Source organism: Aptenodytes patagonicus, chromosome 3 (assembly GCF_965638725.1).
Source record: "Aptenodytes patagonicus chromosome 3, bAptPat1.pri.cur, whole genome shotgun sequence".
NCBI lineage: Eukaryota > Metazoa > Chordata > Aves > Sphenisciformes > Spheniscidae > Aptenodytes > Aptenodytes patagonicus.
Genome location: NC_134951.1, coordinates 45460001 through 45477736, shown reverse-complemented (window position 1 = coordinate 45477736; position 17736 = coordinate 45460001). Strand labels below are relative to the sequence as shown.

General features: G+C 38.2%; 1 protein-coding gene across 6 annotated transcripts in view; it reads left to right on the top strand.

Moving 5' to 3' along the window:
• EPHA7 (EPH receptor A7) overlaps positions 1-16691 on the top strand; it is a 179325-nt gene extending 162634 nt beyond the window's left edge. For 4 of the 6 annotated variants that reach the window (XM_076333255.1, XM_076333251.1, XM_076333254.1 and 1 more), the window contains one exon: positions 12942-16691. In XM_076333255.1, the coding sequence (XP_076189370.1) occupies positions 12942-13137 (196 nt within the window). In that variant the 3' untranslated portion in view covers positions 13138-16691. Of the gene's footprint in view, positions 1-262; positions 4459-12941 lie in introns of those variants that run through there. The other 2 variants (XM_076333253.1, XM_076333252.1) reach the window with 1 other exon arrangement.
• Positions 16692-17736: the final 1045 nt, after the last annotated feature.

Here is a 17736-nt window from a genome sequence, read left to right as displayed (position 1 = left end):
AGTACAAAACATACTGGCCTCATTCTCAGATGTGGAGACGCATGCAGTGTAATGACATGACACTTGCCATGTAATTGCACTCCTCGCTGAGAAGTTGAACAGCGCCTATATGAACTTCACAGCTCTGACCTGAGGTTCCAGTGTAGCTTCAATGTTAGAAACCTGTAGCCCAGACCACTACGTAGCTTTGACTCACAGTTGAATACCATACAATAGCAGTCTAAGTTGAAAAATTAACAATGTACGCATTTATCTTCCCCAGGGATGTGATGAGTTTAGGGATCACGTTGGTTGGTCATCAAAAGAAAATCATGAGCAGCATTCAGACTATGAGAGCACAAATGCTACATTTACACGGCACTGGCATCCAAGTGTGATAGACATTTCTCCCTTATGAGGGAGGTGACAGACTGAGAGAACAGCACTGGCCTTCAGTATATATGAAGTGCTGCTAGAAGACACTTGATTTCCTGGGTCCTTCCTGCAGTGAATAGAAGAGCTACAAGAAGCACCTACAGACTTGAACTCCTAAGTGCCACCAGAATTTATGAAAAGGGAATTAGGATCCACCAGTGGTGGCAAGGAAAACAGCAGTGACAATAAACAAAGTACTACCTGAATAAACATACAAACACCTTGAGCTCTCTAACCTCCTTTTTATCTAATAGACTTTTTAAATGTACATAAAAATTTAAAAAAGAATATATTTGTCAGATAAAATCATGATATTATTGTTGAATTCAACAAAATATTTTCCTTAAATCTGTGATTTCTGAATCTTTTTTTAATAATTTGTGTTTATTCTTCATAAAGACTTTCTTTTAGTATGATGTTTATATCTTTGGACATTTTTAGTGCTAATTCTATGACACATTACTACACTGGGTACCTCTGAAGGATTATTTGAGTTCCTAGAGATTTAAGAAGCATGACCAAGCAATGTATATCTGTCCAAACTTTGGTATCCTTTTGTGCCATTTACTTTTGTTAAATCAGCACTGTATTGACATGGCTAGCTAATTGGCAGGGAGTCAGGAAAATGCAAGTTGCCAAGAGCTCTGATATTTTTTAAAGAATTTTTTAAGGTTACACATATACTATCTTTTAAAAGAAAATAAAAGTGAAAAAAAAAAAAAAAAAGAAAAGAAAAGAAAAAAGAAAAGCAATAATGATCCCTAAGTAGTTCTAGGCACTTTTAGCAAACTGTTTGCAAGATAATTTTAATGGACTAGAGTGAAATTGAGATATATACTAAGATGTAGATCTACAACTGTAAACCTGCTGAGACACTGCATTGAATGGACAAGTGATTGTAGGAGTGTCTCAGAACATGGGTGCAGTTCTCCAGTGTTAACTAAACCATTTAATCTGAGCACATCATGGTTTTTTTCAATACTCTGCTTTAGCAAATCTGAGAGAAATAGCCGGCAAATATTTTATATGAGTTTAAGCTGAATGCAGTCCAGCTGTCAGAATAAGGACATAGATTCTGTAGAGCATGAGGCAAGGGGCAGTTCAAAATTTTCAAGTTTTTTACAAGCTTTTGCTGCTCTGAACAAACAAGCGTGTGTGTGCTCACACAGACACAACAGTCATTCGTCAGGAACACAGATGGAAGAGTAGTTGCTCAACAGACTATCTTTTTACACCATTTACTTATGTACGAATTTTGTTTGATTAAAATATTTAACTACCATAAGCAATAATGAATGGTCTCTTTACAGATATTGCAGGAATGTATATGAACCAGAGAGAAATGCTTTAAAAAAACTCTGAAAATTGTGAACTACCCCAGCAATGAAATGCTGTACTTCCAAAGAGAATTGGGCTGCTTCTATTGATTTTGATAGAGAAAGATCCCAGGGATCAGTCATAAATTGGTCTTGTTTGATAATGTGGGCATCCACACAAAAAAAATAAAAACAAAAGAAAAACCCTGTAAATGTTCCTTTGTAAAACTTGTAAATTTTATTTATACTGTCTTGTTTTGTACACACATTTATGTGTAGTGAGCTCTGAAGACATTGAAAATGCACTATATTTTTCTATTTTACTTGCAGAGCATCACAAACAAACACGTATATTCAGTGCTACATAATGTGTTTTCCCACATTTAGGACCAAAGATAGTTATCAAAAACTTAAATGCATCATTTTCCCCCTCCTTTTTTCTCACCCTTTTTAGATCACTGTACAGTGTTATATTTGTCATTTTATTTATTTGTTTCATTAGAAAAATCAGTTTGGTTATACTAATTTTTGTCCCCCCTGCCTTTGTTGAAGAAAGTCTGTAAAAAGCTTTTAACTAGCATAATCCCGTTACATAGACACTTCCATTTGTAATCTTTGTAATAGACTGTAAATATATTTTTGGAACTATAATGCAATGTGCATAAGGTTTATTTTTCAGTGTCCATATATGATTGTTTATACAATTCACAGCACTTTACAGTCATGCTGAGAAGCCTAATTTATTGCCTGGATTTGGGCAGAGTAAGAAAAAAAGGTGAATATTCTTATTTCGTATTAGATTGTCATTCAGTAGAAATGGAGTTATTTTCATGTATGCAGCTCAAGATGGTTTTTTAACTATTAAAATTAATTTTCTAGAAATGCTGTAGAAGTAAGACGCAGAGTAGACTGCATGCCCAATATTGAAATTCGTGCACGCAAGCACTCGGCCAAGGCACTTCGCGTAGCCATTGGAACACTCTTAGTTAATAAACATCCATTTTGTGTTATGACAAATGCTAAGTGCCTCACTACTGGGGTGAGCATCTGTGGGCAACTGCACAGGGTGCTTGTCAGTTTTGCTGCTGCTTTAGGCACCCAGCTATGAATTTAGGAGTCTAAGTTCAGACACCTGCTTCCTTATAAATCTTGGCTATTGTTTCTAAGGGCTTGGTGATTACAGGTGCGATGCAGCAATGCTGGTATTGCTGAGAACCAACAAACCCTAAATGCAAAAGAGTTGAGGCCAGGCTTCACCTTTAGGACTTGTTCAATATTCTGAAGCACAGAGGCCTCAAAGCATGTGTGGTGACCTGGGCTCACACATGTAAAAGTGAGGGCCCTAATGGTATTTCTTCTTTATTGTTCCTTGTTTGATTTAAGCCATCTTCTTTGAATAGTAAATCTATATTAGCATTCATCTATATACCTTGACTGCCTTAATGTTGCCACAGATTTTTACACATTTGAAAGTGGTAGAGTAGACCCAGAAAGCACAATCGCTATCAATACTCCTGTCGTATCTATCTGTTCAAAACATTACTGCAATTTAGAGCACGTGCATGTAAATGGATTTATAACTGGTAGAGCAGCAACATATTGACGTTGGTTGCAGTTCCCCAGGTTCCAGGAAAACATAGTCCAGTGTAAGAAAAATAAAGTGCCAGAGAAAGTTGATGTTTGTGGGAGGAACTGAAGAAAAAGTTGGGTCAGAGGGAGAATTAAAGGCTAAATGATGAAACAAAGAAATTATCTCATCTCAGTTCTGGCTTAATTTCATGGAATCTGGAAATTGTGCATCGCTAAAGACAGATTGTCAGGCTGTCAGTGAGGCTGATCATTCTTGACTTTATCCATCTACAAGCATCTAAAAGAGAGATGCCTAAGACAAGCAGGATGAATCTCCCTCTGGGAATGCTTATCTCCATTACCTGTAGAGGGAACCCAGATGATTAGCTTAAATTAGGTGTCTAATGTCTAGATAGTTAAAGTTAGGTGAGGTGATTCTTACCCTGTATGTCCTTGGCTGCTACAGTTTCCCCCACAAGCTGAGTGTCATAGAAAGGCAGTTTCTCCACTACTAGTATGTCCCAGAATGTATTTAAACTGGGCTTTATGACAGAGAGGTGATTTTTTTTTTTTTTTTTGGTTCAGAGATTTGTAACAGATCATCTAAATGCTTTTTGTATATGGGTATTAATTCTTGGAAAAAATTGTGACTGTTCTGAGGAAAACCTGCCTAGTAAATGACAGTTATTGAATATTTTAAATAATCAGAAATATTTGCTGACATACTGCTTCAGTCCAGAGGTTATGTGATCAGATATAATAGTTGCTGTTTGCAAAACCATGTTTATCTAAAGCCTTGTCATGTAAAAATCTCCAGGAGGCAAAGATGCTTAAATGTATCTCAAATTGAATGTTGCCCTTAATATCTCAATAATTGAGCTCTGTCTGTATTATTCTCCATTTAAAATGAGGTTTTTTATATTTGTTTAAGCTGGAGTTATCTGGCATCCACTGAGGGAGTTTGAAAAGATGATTTTAAATTAAATTTGCTTTTCTCCACTAATAGTACTATACAGTAAATAGTTTCCACTGTTTTGAATGTTACAAAAACTATTGCTTCAATGTGGGGGATGAAGGGGTTTATTTTTGTTTTGTTGTTGGTATTTTTTTACATTTATTGGTTAGTAGTTGAAATAAAAAAATAATAATTTGTCCTTAACTTTCTAAATAATTCATATATAGCAATTTTGAGAATGATTCAAATTCCACGATTTTCGGGTTACTACTGAGACGGTGATCATGTCACTACAGCCATAATACCAAGCGATGCCGAGACACTCTGCCACAGGGGCGGGTTCAGCCGGCATTCTGTTGCCCAGTAATGGCATGAAGCAGTCCACTGGTTGTGTGTGAGGAGTGAAGTCCAACTCAGCCAAAAAAGGGTCATTTAACCTTTTAAAAATATATACGTGACATGTTAGAGTTAACACGTCCTTAATGCATTACTTCCCTGCATGCAGTTAGAAACTGATATGCTCATCATATGCATTTGGGTTTTTGGTGGTTTTTGTTGGTTTGTTTGTTTTATTTTAAACAACTGACATTTGGGGGGCTTGTGGAAGAGAACAGTTCCAAGACAGGACAACAAGCCCAGTTTAAGAACAGTACAATACAAATTCTTGCCTAACAGTAATTCTGGCAGCAGGTGCTCCAGGGTTATTCAGGCAGTTGGTGCTACGATTTGCTGAGCAACTAGCACAGCAGGGTTTCTACATGTTCAGGACCTGTTAGGATTGTACTTCTGATGAATTAACTGATATGTAGAAACAGGCAAATTTTTTCCCTCACTAACTTGGAATGGACTTGCTGATGGTAGATCTGGGATTTGCAAGACTACTCAAAAGTTGTAGCCTCAAACTATTTTCTAGTAAAACAAGAAATTCTGGGCAGCAGCCTATATTTTCTCTCCTATTCCCTTAAGGGTTGTCAAACCTAGCCAAGAATTACTTTTAAACAGAGATCTTTATTGTTTGCATAGTGCAGCCTTCTATTTACTTGGGAATAGCCAGTTCTGTAATTAAATTTCCTGCAAAAAGGATTGGGGAGAGATGGGGGAGGGGGGAGGGAACACAGAAGTTTGGGAAAAAAACCACAAAAACAAAGAAAGAAAAACCCAATCCAACAAATGACCTGTGAAACCCAAAGTATGACTGGGCTCACCATTTTTGTAACACATTCCATATAGGAATTTGAAAAATATAAGAGATTAAACCATAGGCATAAAATCTGCAATATCCTGACAAAAGAGTAGTGGCAGAATGCAAGCTACATTTGTGGGAGTTTTTTCCTCTCTGGATTTGGTTTTGTGCGATTTTTAAGTTAGGATAATTAACACATGCATTTAAAGTCTGTTGGGACAGGCTAAGGGACAAAATTATTGTGTCTATAATATCCATTAAATTCTCAGTGCACTTTCAGGGTGGATAAGAGTCAGGCAGCTTGAAAGTGAAAGGAATCATGTGGAGCTTATATGCTGTACAGACCATGTAGGTTATGTCCAGTGAGATTATGAAAGTTTAAAGGTTAAAGAGGAAAACCCTCACTTTTGTACCTGGTGAAATGTCAGAAGATGGGAGTGAATGGAAAGAGAGGGATGTGAAGCCATTCAGAATGTGTGAGTCTAAGTCGTAGGGCTCTGCAAGACATTGCTGGCAGAGGAGTTAAGGAGTGTCGAGATTTTTTGTTTAAGTAAAGAGACACTGTTAATAAAATATACCTAATAATCTAGTGTGGAGCGGTTTCAGTACTCTGATTTTTCCTCAGGCCAGATTGGAATTTGTCAAAGAGACTAAATTGAGACAGATGGGAAAGCAACTGGTAATACACAGCTTATTCAAGCAGACTTGAAAGAGACATGAAAGGAGAATTTTACATTAAAAGCCTGAAAATAAAACATGAACTCTGATGATATTTACTCTCAGAAGGTTTTAGAGTAGTTTTCTTTAAGTCTAGGGTAATGATGGCAGATTTTAGCACTGATACTATACAAATTGGGTGAAATTAATGTCTAATTAGAGTGACCAAAAAAGAACCACAAGTCAAAAAATAGTTGATGTCTTGATAGACTTCAAAAAAGATGCGATACAGCCATGCGAAACTTGTGTAGCCAGCCAAATGAATCTTGGACAAAACAAGACATAATGCCTAATGCCAGAAGAGCTAAATTAGGAACAGAAAATCTATTCATCCATGGACCAAGGCTTCTGTATTTAATTGAACCAAATAACCAATTGTAGAACTGCGATGCTAATAATAATTAATACTAATAATGAAAAACTACAACTTAGAGGTCATCTGATGGATCATAATATGGCTAACACTGAAAAACACACTCAGTGCTTAAGCCATAGCTATGCCCAAAGACTTATGTGCGCTACTGGTATTAGAGTTCCGTGACTGAGTATTCCAAGTCATTTACAAACCGGAGACATTATAGCCCCAAGTCCATAACTAAAGCCTTCCTCTTTTGTGCCAAGAAAAAGAAGGAAGGAACGCTGAGGCATCTGTAAGGTCTATCAAGTGCAATAGAAATTATTTTCTGATTATTTCCTTAGAATTACTAAGAAAACCATGAGTTTATCTCTTACATTAAGAAACAAACTTTCTGCTCCAAAGATGCTGTCTCACTGAGAAGAAAAATCATCCGTTAGTTTTACTAGGACATCCAAATCTGGCTTGAAAGAGGCTAGACTGAAGAATGATAGATAGAATATATCCACGTTGATCCCTCGCATTTCATGTCTGTAGGAAAATTACTCAGGCAATTTCTTGACTATCATTCAACCTGACTTACTATGCCAGCTTCCACTGGCTTCCTGAAGGGCTGCATGTCCATTTTTAAGATGTCTGCTGGAAAACATGTCTCAATTTCCTTTCCTCAGGGACCAACCAGCCTATGCCAAGAATGCATGTGTAGCTTGAGAGTAAGAAGGTGCAGGAATCTCAGATTAGTTCTGTCCAGGGTGTTATTTTCAGTCAGTTGTAAATTAAATGTGTTCTCCCACTGAGGTTGCACACAGTAAATTACATGAGAAATCTGATTTGCCTGGAATAAACTTAGTAAAATCACCCAGATACCTCCTGAAGGCCACTCAGAAATGGCAGGTTTTAAGTGGTGTTTAGGATTTTGTTCAGAAAGTGAAAGAGCTGTGTCTATGGAAAGTCTGTGTGTACAGCTTTCACACCCTATAAAACACTCTACCTACCAAAGTATGGAGCCTTCTGGGTAGTAGATATCCTCTGTCATTCTCACTGAAACTAGACCACAAATGCAAAATCTATGAGTCCATAAGAATAAATTAATAAGAAATTAATTCTGTAACAGAATTAGACCAAGACTTCACCATTTATTCAGTTTGGTCTTGGCAGCACTGGTGCTTCCACGTGGGGTCAGTGGAAGAGTAAGATGGGTCCAGACAATAGAAGAGGAGAATGGGATTGGGTGGAGTGAGGGTACTCTCTGGGTGGGAAAGGAGAGGCTGAGAGGAGGTGGGGGACCCGTGGGTGACTTTGGGCAATCTTAGTAGTTCTCTTTCAGGATCTTTGCAGTGCAGAGCCCTTGCCCTCAGCCCATTTCATCTCAGGTCTCTCTCCTGGCTCTTTTACTCGAGTAGCCCCTTAAGTCCTCCCTTATATTACTCTATACAAAATAGCAGTGTCTTCTTCCCCAATAGCCAGTGTTTGTACCCTCATGGGCTGCTGGAGAAGAAGACAGGGTTAGATTCAAATCCAGGCAAATATCATGGTCTGCTGGAGAAGACGACAGGGTTAGATTCAAATCCAGGCCGATATGCCTACAGGAAGAAATTGGCCAGCAAGGCACTGAGAGAGATTCTTAATGAGGATTTTCATTTACTATTACTGGGCCTCACTACTATGGACAAGTGATTGATTGCTGTTGTGGAGAGAAAGGCTGCAGCTTACTATATAACTTCCCTACACACTCCAGTTCATCCACTGCCAAAAGCAGGAAGGGAGGCAGGGAAGAGAGGGGGGGGGGGGAAAAAAAGCTCTCAGGCATTTCTCTGTAGTGCTCTTTTCAAGAGAAATAATTGTGTTAATGCCTACATTACCTAAACTTCTGCAAGAGACAAATCCTCTTTGATGCTTCCTACTTGCTGCCAAAAGTGTCCCAGATAGACTGTGTGCTGTCTGTTGCAAATCTCAGTCATAAGCTGCCTCATCTCCCATGAAACTACTTGCCTAATGTGGGGGCATACATTCCAGTCCCCCAGACAGTATCTTTCCAGTGGTAGTTACTTGAGTATCACAACACCAAGTCCCTCTGCAGGTGTCCATGTTTGTTTCCTTGTGCAGAGATGCCTCTGGCTTTTGAGGGATATTTCCCCAGCTGTGAGGAGGGAAACTATTTTTTACACTATGCTCTACTTCCATTTCTCCCCAGCTGGCATTAGTCATTAATAGTTACCTAGCAGCACACATGCTTCACTGGGAGGTAAGTAGAAGATGACAGTGAGGAAGGAACATTTGGTACCCCAGCAACAACAAATGCAACATCTATCTGTTACCAACAAACTATGGGTCAGGGAGATCACTCCAAGTGATCTGCACTCAAAGTGCAGAAGTCGTTAGTGTTGGTCAAAACAAAACAACAAAAAAAACAACCAAAAAAAAGTGTGTGTATGGGGGGGGCGGGTGTTGAATACAGAAGAGCTGAATCAGCCAGGCTTACATGTGAACTGCCCAGTAACACCAATGATACAAGCTAATGGAGTATGTTTAAAATAATATCCGAATCTTTCTATTGGCAGTACAATCTAAGAGGCAGCTGAATGGCAGAAATCAAAACACCTGGTGAGGGGACTATTTCAGGGCAGTGGGAGGAAAGAGTTACGTTCTGTGATTTTATACTCCCCATAATGAATGGGGGGAAAGTCTCTTCTTATTCTTTTATACTATTATAAACCTATTTCTTATAGATTTTATGAAATGAATATAACTGGATTAATGAAAATCATATGGAAACTAATGCTTTACCTGTGTTATCTGCTTCTGAATTATTTGCTGAAAAAGAATGAAGATATTCCCTAGAAATATTACCTGCTTTCGGTATAGCAAAGTATCTTAATAGTTGTGGAAAAGGAAAAAAAAAATCCTTATAAAGTAAGACTTCAAAACAGCTAATACCATTTTTACACTTGTATTTTGAAATAGGATTGTATAAAGCTGAATTTATCTTCTTTTTTGCATCAGATGCTGTCAAGTTATTTAAATCTAAAATCCTAGTGGAATGGATATTATACATTTCATAATGCTTTTACAAGTGGTTGAATGATATTTAAGGTTGTATTTTCAGATCTAAATTAACAGTGCTTCACTTTAGATACCAGAGAAACAGAAACTACATATCTTAGCATACAGTTATGCATCTGCACGTCTGTCATTGAGCCATTGCAGCATATTTTTGCAAAACAGAATATTATATTTGGCAGTGCTTAGACCATAAGTTCTATTGTGTTGTTGCTATTGTTTTTGTATTTAAGGCTTTTTGGTGATGTAAGCCCTCGTTAGCTAAGGTCAGTGAGCACTAGTAAGCAGATGAATATGATGTAAATTGGTAGAAGACATTTGCTGAAAGTATGGACATATCTCACAGAGGTGACGTCCAGCTGTTACTGAACTCACCCTCTCTGCTTGTCTAGCATAAATGCCAGAGCAACCCAAAAGACTGACTCTCCTCATGCTTATTGACAGCTGAATCGTGGCTACCCATAGTTCAGGATACATAGCTGATGGAAATGTAACACCTACCTGGCATCCTTTTACCTCTGTTTCCAGGAAGGCTCACCTTATTTTTTTGTGATTCAATGAATGCCTTATTTCTTTTCTGAGAACACATGGAAATTTTACATATCTCTTGGATGAGAAAGACTGACTTTGCAGCTTTGGGCTGTGAGAAGGTAGTACAAGAAGGCCAACATGATACTTTTAACCTCTGTGTGGGAAGGGAGAGACTCTATAGGTATTCATATACTGGCAAACACTTTGAGCTGCAGCTGCTTGCCTGGAAAAAGGTTGGTTAGGCTAAGCCTAATCCAAAATTACCTCTGAAATTCCTTCCTGCACTGTACAATCTCTTCCCTTCCTGAAGCACCTTTCCCTTCCAGAAATCCCCTCTCTCTTACTCTGAAATTGGTGTTTAGGCCATTTCTCTGGGAATGAGGAGACTGTTGTTCTGAGGAAGATGGATTTTTTTCATGGAAGAGGTTGAGTGGTCTGTCATGTCCCAGAAGAGCTAATATCTTGGTTTGAAGGCACCGCACTTTCCCGTATCATTCTGCTATTGCTCAACTATTAGATAAAATGCATATGATCTCTTTGATACTTCTTTTACATGTGTTTCCTGTTGAAAGGATGAATTTAGACATCTACTTTCAGAGAAGTTTTGGGGCTGTGAATCCCTGAAAATAGTTTCCTCAGGACACATCCAGATTTACTGCTGGGATACATGATGGCATACCCAGGACCCTCTGAGAACTAGTTCTCATTGGGTTTCCTATCTGTGGAAGTTACGGTGTGCGTGGTAACTTGTGCGTGTGCTAGTTTTGTCCCATTATTGACTACAGGTATGGCCTTGGCATGCATCAGAGACTGGGTAAATGAGTACTAAATCTGACCATACAGCTATCCCAACCAAGAACTGAAGCCCTATCCTCACCTCAGCAGGGCTTGTCAGCTGGTTTATCCACTGTGTTTGGCCTTCAGTTTCTCCAAACTGTTTTAGGTTTCTATCTCTTCCCAGGGAGATAGAGTATCTAATTCAGGCCTGGAATGACACTGGACAGCAGGGCAGATAGAAATGAAGCATTGTGATAATGAATAGCTAGGCCATACAGATGCAAGAAAATTATCAAATCGATTTGCCATGTGTCACACAGGGATCCTCATCTCCCATTTGTTGATGTTTCATACTTGCTAGCTTGCACCTGGTCTCCGCTCTGGTGAAACCAGTACTTGGCAGTGAGAACAAGGTGCAGCCCAGAGTAAAGCCATGCCACAGTCCAGGGTATACATACACTATCTCATGAATCTCTTGATCCGGAGACCTTCATCCTGGTGCTAACCAAAAAATGTCAGGAGAGACAGAGCCAATACAAATATAACCTGAGGTTTTAAACACCTATGCATCTAAGTGCTATTTGTGACTACCATTTGCCTTTAGCTTTGAATAAATTCACATGTCAATCATTTTTACTAATTCAAAGACTTACTTGCCTTCAAAATAGTAAAAAGAAACTATCAGAGTCAAAAAAGTCTTCCTTTTGGAAAGGATTTCTCCTCAGAGTTCCTTTTTGCTGCATTCTTTTCTCACGCATTCCTTGCATTACTAGGGTTTCAAAGGGCAGGTGCAAAAAAAACTAGTAGGAGTGAGATTTAGCTTAGTTAATACCTTCCCTTCATATAAAACTAGTCCCTAGGACACTACACTAGAGACAGAAAAAAACATTCTGTCCCTCCATCAGATTGCTTCCTCTAGCTTTTCTTTTTTTTACTAAGCCTCAGACATTATGGCTATTAATATTGTCAGATCCTCTTCTCAGCTTATCATAAAACATCTGCTCCCATTTTGTCCAGTTTGGTGACAGAGATGTATGGCATGCTACAATGTATTAATAATGCTCTTCTCTTGAATGAGTATCTTCCCTTTGATTCACACTGTTAAATAATCTAATCCATGTGCTGGAATGACAGATACAACTTTGGAATCAACTGCAAGAATATTGGTTGGTATGGCAGGGGGACATTCCTCTGCTGGTTTATTTTTCTTTAGCATTAGTGTTACATTGGCTTGTCTAAACGTCTGTAATAAATTGCTTTTCTCTCAGGAATTTTCAAATAATTTAGTTAAGAGACTGTTAATCATATGTAAAATAATTTCTATTCAGTCCTGGCCTACATCCATTAGTCCTAAAGTTATATTGTTTTAGAGATTTCATATGGCTAGCCTGTCACTAAATGTACAGTAAAATCCACATCTTTTTCTTTCCTTTTCTTTTTTAAGCTCTGGGGGTTTTTTTGGCAACACAAGTAACATAAACATTGTCTTGTGGTGCCTAATATCATGTAATGACTGAGACAACTCAGTTAAAATATTTTATAAGATTCTTCAGCTATACTGAGAGCTTCTGATAATATCAGTTAGGCTAAAGGAGAGTCTACTTTATTAGTTTACATGCTAGAATCTAACTACCATGTGTATGCTTTTTTAATTAAGCAGAGTTTAAATTGAACACACCCATTCCACCCTTTTCCTGCTTCTCTGTTTTAAAGAGTTATCTACATCTTCTCCCAGTCCTTAATTTTATACCCAAACACCCATCTGAAAAACTGCATCTCATTCATTTATTTCCTTTATTTCCAATACTGAAATTGTCAAGTATAACCCTGTGGCTCATTGAGATCCAGTGTAAAACACAAGTACATTTCCTTCATGTTAGAGGTGGTTGCTTGGGAATCTTTGGGTTTATTGATGTTTACCTAGCTAGTCAATGAGAATTTCTGTCAAGTAGTGGTGTATACATGGCAATGACAATGATAGTGTAATTTGCCTCTATTACTTCCTGATATCAGGATTCTGCTGCACTGCCAATTTCATATCTGTTGTTATTATTTGTTTGACAGAACCAAAAACATGCCAGGTGCTTTGCAAAACAGAGAACAAGAAAAATCCCTTTCCAGAAGAGATGACAGCCTGAATAGAAATGACATAATGACAGGAGACAAAGGAAGCAGAAAGGGGAAGCAAAACAAGAGTTATAACCATAAGATCATGAGATTGGTTTGGAGGCACAGTGAACGCTATGAGGCATTTTTTTAAAGCGCATAAGGACTGTAGTTGGGATTAGAGAATGGAAATGTAGAAAAGAAGCATGGAAAGGAATGGAGAAGAAGGGAGGAACAGACTGGCAACAGGAGGAAGAGTAAACAGAGGTGTATGGGAGAGGCCAGAACACACACCTGACAAACTGAGGATTATGACTAATGCCAAGAATGAAAGACCACATCTGAAGAGCATGATGATTTCAGGAGGATGGCGAAGCAGGACATGGTGATGCTGCTAGGGAGAGAAGAGCCAGCAAAGCTGCCCTGGAAGCCTGCCCTGGAAGCTCCTCACACTAATATAACCCTGCTTCCCCATCTTCTTTCTAGCTCCCCTCTTATACACAAAATATGTATATAGAAGAGCAAAGGAGAAGGAGAAGCAGCTAAATCAAACATTTCCAAAGATCCTGCTGGGGAAGAAGTTAAGCTGGGATGATACAGATTTACTCCTACTGATGCTGCTGCTGGTAGCAAGTGGCAGAGAGCATCCTCTTAGCCTTTCTCATGCAGACAAATCAATGGGAGTGTTTGCCACTACTTACAAATAGGCCTTGCTGAGAAATACTCAGCAAAATTATAATATGCCAGCCAATCCAGGACATTTTAAAATGTCCTTTCATTCTAGATCAGAAAGAAGCAGAAATTATAACATTCACAGTGAAATGGAAACAGGGAAGAAAAATATCTGAGCAGTTTCTTTTAAAGCTGAAAATAATCATTTCAGTATTACAGCAAAATATAAGGGGGATTGTTCTCATTGAAAAAATACATTTTATAACTTCATGAATATTTCTGATAAAATTGGGAATTATTTTAATTATGTTGGCTTGGCTTTTTTTTCCTTCTATAAAATTGGTGGTATTTTTAGAAGAAAACTGGAAAATTGCCATTTTCAGTCTGTCAGACATTTTAAACTACCCTGATTTCCAAGGTAAGAGTTCTTCAGGAGTAAGGAAGCTGCAAAGTGTCTAATCTCTTCCTCGCTTCCTTCTCCTCTGCTTTGGTGATCAGACATGTCTAATGATTAGGCTGCAAAGAGCAAAACCAGTTCCTATGTCTCCCTGAGAAAAGGCATTTTGCCAACTTCTTTAAGAATTATTAACTAGATCTGCTTACAGGAAGACACTTTTTTGCTGCAGACTATGTCTCCATTTAAATCCTCCTCACAGCTCTTCCATTTTGCCTGGGAAAGTTTATCAGAAAGCACACTGGAAAGGCTCAGATCTTTCTGTCTCCAGTGAAAATGGTTTTAGACATAGTTATAGCTTGGCAGATGTACTGATATGACAGTTGAGAGACCACCACTGGTAATGGAGTATTCTATTACTTTGGCAAATATATAGACACTTTTTGCTTGGTACTTCTGACCACAAAATATTGATGTTTAGGGTACTATAGGTACTTACCCATTGTATTTTTTCTTACAAGTTTTAGAGGACAGCACTGGATAAATTTTTCTTCTCCTTCAGGTAACAGCTTTGCATGAGTCATTCATCTTGAATGCACACCAGAGGGATATCAAGTTGGTTGTTGTGACACCTTATCAATATGATGCCCATTTTTAGTCTCTTCTAGCAGTGGAATGATTTAAGTATTGCCTAGTGGAGACAATGGCCTCATTTAAGACTATCTTGGTGACTCCGGATAGGATTCAAATAATTCATCTAGGTGAGGAGGAGACAATTGAAAGTCATAGCTGAAATATTACCAAAAATCCTCAACTGGTTGTGTTTGTCCATCATTTGCTTGAAGATTTTGGTAAATAGTGGCTTACTGGATTCTCAAATGGCAGCAATGGCCAAGTACATTTTTTTTCATTGCCTTCAATTTGAACTTTGCTTAAGTTAATTAAACTCTTGTCACCTCAGGGTACCATTTTAGCAATGAGGTTTACAGGACCTACTCTGTCAATATAGAAACTTCAGCTACTGAAGAATATACCAGGTATAGAGTTAACACAATGCTCAGCAGTGCTTGAAGAATCAGGCCCACCTCAGTAATTTCTCTCCACCGTTATTGAAATAATACTGGATTTAAATCATATAGCCATGGTGTCAACTTACAAAATCTACCCTGCTTAAATTCCTCTTACAATCAAATGTAGCTCAAAGTTTTATAACAGTCCGCATATCATTAAAAAAAGAGATTGCAAAGCAGTGTCATAGTATCTCCCTATAACACAGAATTTTTTACATATCATTTTTACGTATTTGAAAGAACTCCATTAACTCAGTTGCATACAACTTTTTGCAATAATAGACTCAGCATAAAGCAATATCAAAACATAGTTAATATTTCTACTAATTATATTTACCCAGGCTCCAGATTTTGCGTAGTTTTGCCCCTGCTTCTGGCATGATAGCAGATATGGAAGATGTGTGTACCTATCTTTTGGCCCTGAGAGAGGATTCTGTTGTGTGGCACCTTCCCACCCTCTGCTACCAAAAAGAAAGACAATTTCAATGAAAACTGCAGTTTGACCTACCTTCTGAGTTCAGACACTGAACTGGATGCATGATTTGGGAAGGGATTTAATACCAGCTACCTCAGTAGCCTCATGGTGTTAAAGGAAAAAGGCTGAAAAAAAAAAGAAAAAAAGAGTATTATAATGTATCCTGAGAGTAAAGGACAGCATGGTTATTTTGCCTATATTTTTATTTATTTTCTTTTTAACCTTGCCTATACTTTTCCTGCCAGTCCTTTCCTATTGTTATCTACCAGCTTTCCCAAGAAGACACTTGGTTGTGCATAAAGTAAGAACGGCTGCACTGACTCAAACCACAAGTCCATGTAGCCCTGTGTACCTGGCAGGTGTCCTGCCTTGGTAGGGGTACAGTCCTGTTGTTATAAGGCCTCCACTGTCCCCTGCAGATTAGGGACACCTTCAGCTGTTGACTTCCAGACATCTTCAGGGCTCTGTATCCAATATGTACAGTTTAAATGCTTCCTAAATCAGAGGGTGCACTATGTTTAATAGTCTGAATTTATCTTAGATCCTGTGAATTTACTTCCTCCTTCTGTCTCTCTTTCTCTCTCTGTCTTGCCCTTCTTTCTTCTGAAATAGAATGACCAGGGCTGCATGAATTATTCAACATAAGAGTGTATGATGTATTTATACAGTGATATAGCGATACAGTGTATTTATACAGTGTTATATATATGTTTTCTATTTTGTTTACAGTTTCTTTCTTAATCATCCAAATAGCCTGTTTCACATTTTTACTTGATACTGAGTGCTTGACTTGATGTTTTCAGAGCTGTCTAATATTAATTCATTATTCTTTTCTTCTCAAGCAATAGTTAATTTGTAGTCCCTGCCTGTGTATGTATAGTTAGACTTATTTTTCCCTTGTGCATTTCTTTCTGCTTTATCAAATTTCATCACCACTTTATTGCCAATGGCATTCAAAATTGTGAAATCATTTTGCAGTTCCTTACAGGCAGCCTCTGATTTAACTTTCAAAAATCATTTTGTATCAAACTTTCTCATCTGACAGTTGTTAGATATCACATTTCCCTTTACTAATAATAAAAGTACTTTTGCTTAAATCCTTTGTTTTAATTCATGCCTCAGTCCAGGAATCTTTGCACACACTTAAGTGCCCAGATGCTATAATTTACTTCTGCATTTTTCAGGATGGGGGAGGGAGGCCTTCAAGCTATTGTCATTTATGTTTTATTAATTGGAAACCTTAAAAGTAGAATTTAGACCTTCTTATTGCCTACTGGTTCTGACAGAGTGGTTATACAATCTTCAGAGTGAAAAATTGCTAAGGGCTAGATCCATAAAGTGCATTTAGGAATAGCCTTTAGCCTCTTAGATGTCCTGCCTCCTCACAGAAGCTATAAACCCAGATTAGGCACATCCCTCTACACTGAAAGAGGACAGCTGGGTATTTAGCAACAGCCTCCACCAGCTCTGGTATACTGAGCAGGGGACAGTCTGAGTGAACTGGAGAAACAGCCAGATGGGGGATACAAAACAAGTGAATGTTGTACTGATATTGGCATATTTTTCAACACTGCCTTTCTCATGGGACTAACAGGGTGTTGCAAGGTGAGACTTTCAGCATCTCTCCCAAAGTAGCTGTTCCTCTTGTTTATCCCACTATTCCCTGCAGAGAGCTCTAGCACCAAACTACAACACTGAGGTGCCAATCGCTCTCTTTCTCTCTATCCCAGTAAATATTGAACTTTCAGGGTTAGGCAACAACTGAGTGAACTTCGGGGAACTACCCTGTCAGTGTGAGCACCCAAAGCTGCATTTAGCCACTTCTGTTTCATTGCAGGTCTAAGCGGGGGTCTGTGTTACAATACCAGTGAAAGCAGTGAGAATAATTTGAACTCTGACTTAGCAAATCTGTTAAACTTGCTTGTGTAAAAAGGTATCACTTCTGTTTGTCTCATAACTTCACTGAAATGGCATTTTAGTAATTCTCCAAAACCTATTCTCTGTCTACACAAGGATTATGCCATGGCCCATGTTACCTTATATGAATACTGAGAGTATGTAATTGTAGACAGGTGAGTAGACCCTATGAGTTATTAGTATTCATAACATACCAGAAATCTTATATAGTGGAGGAAGTAAGTG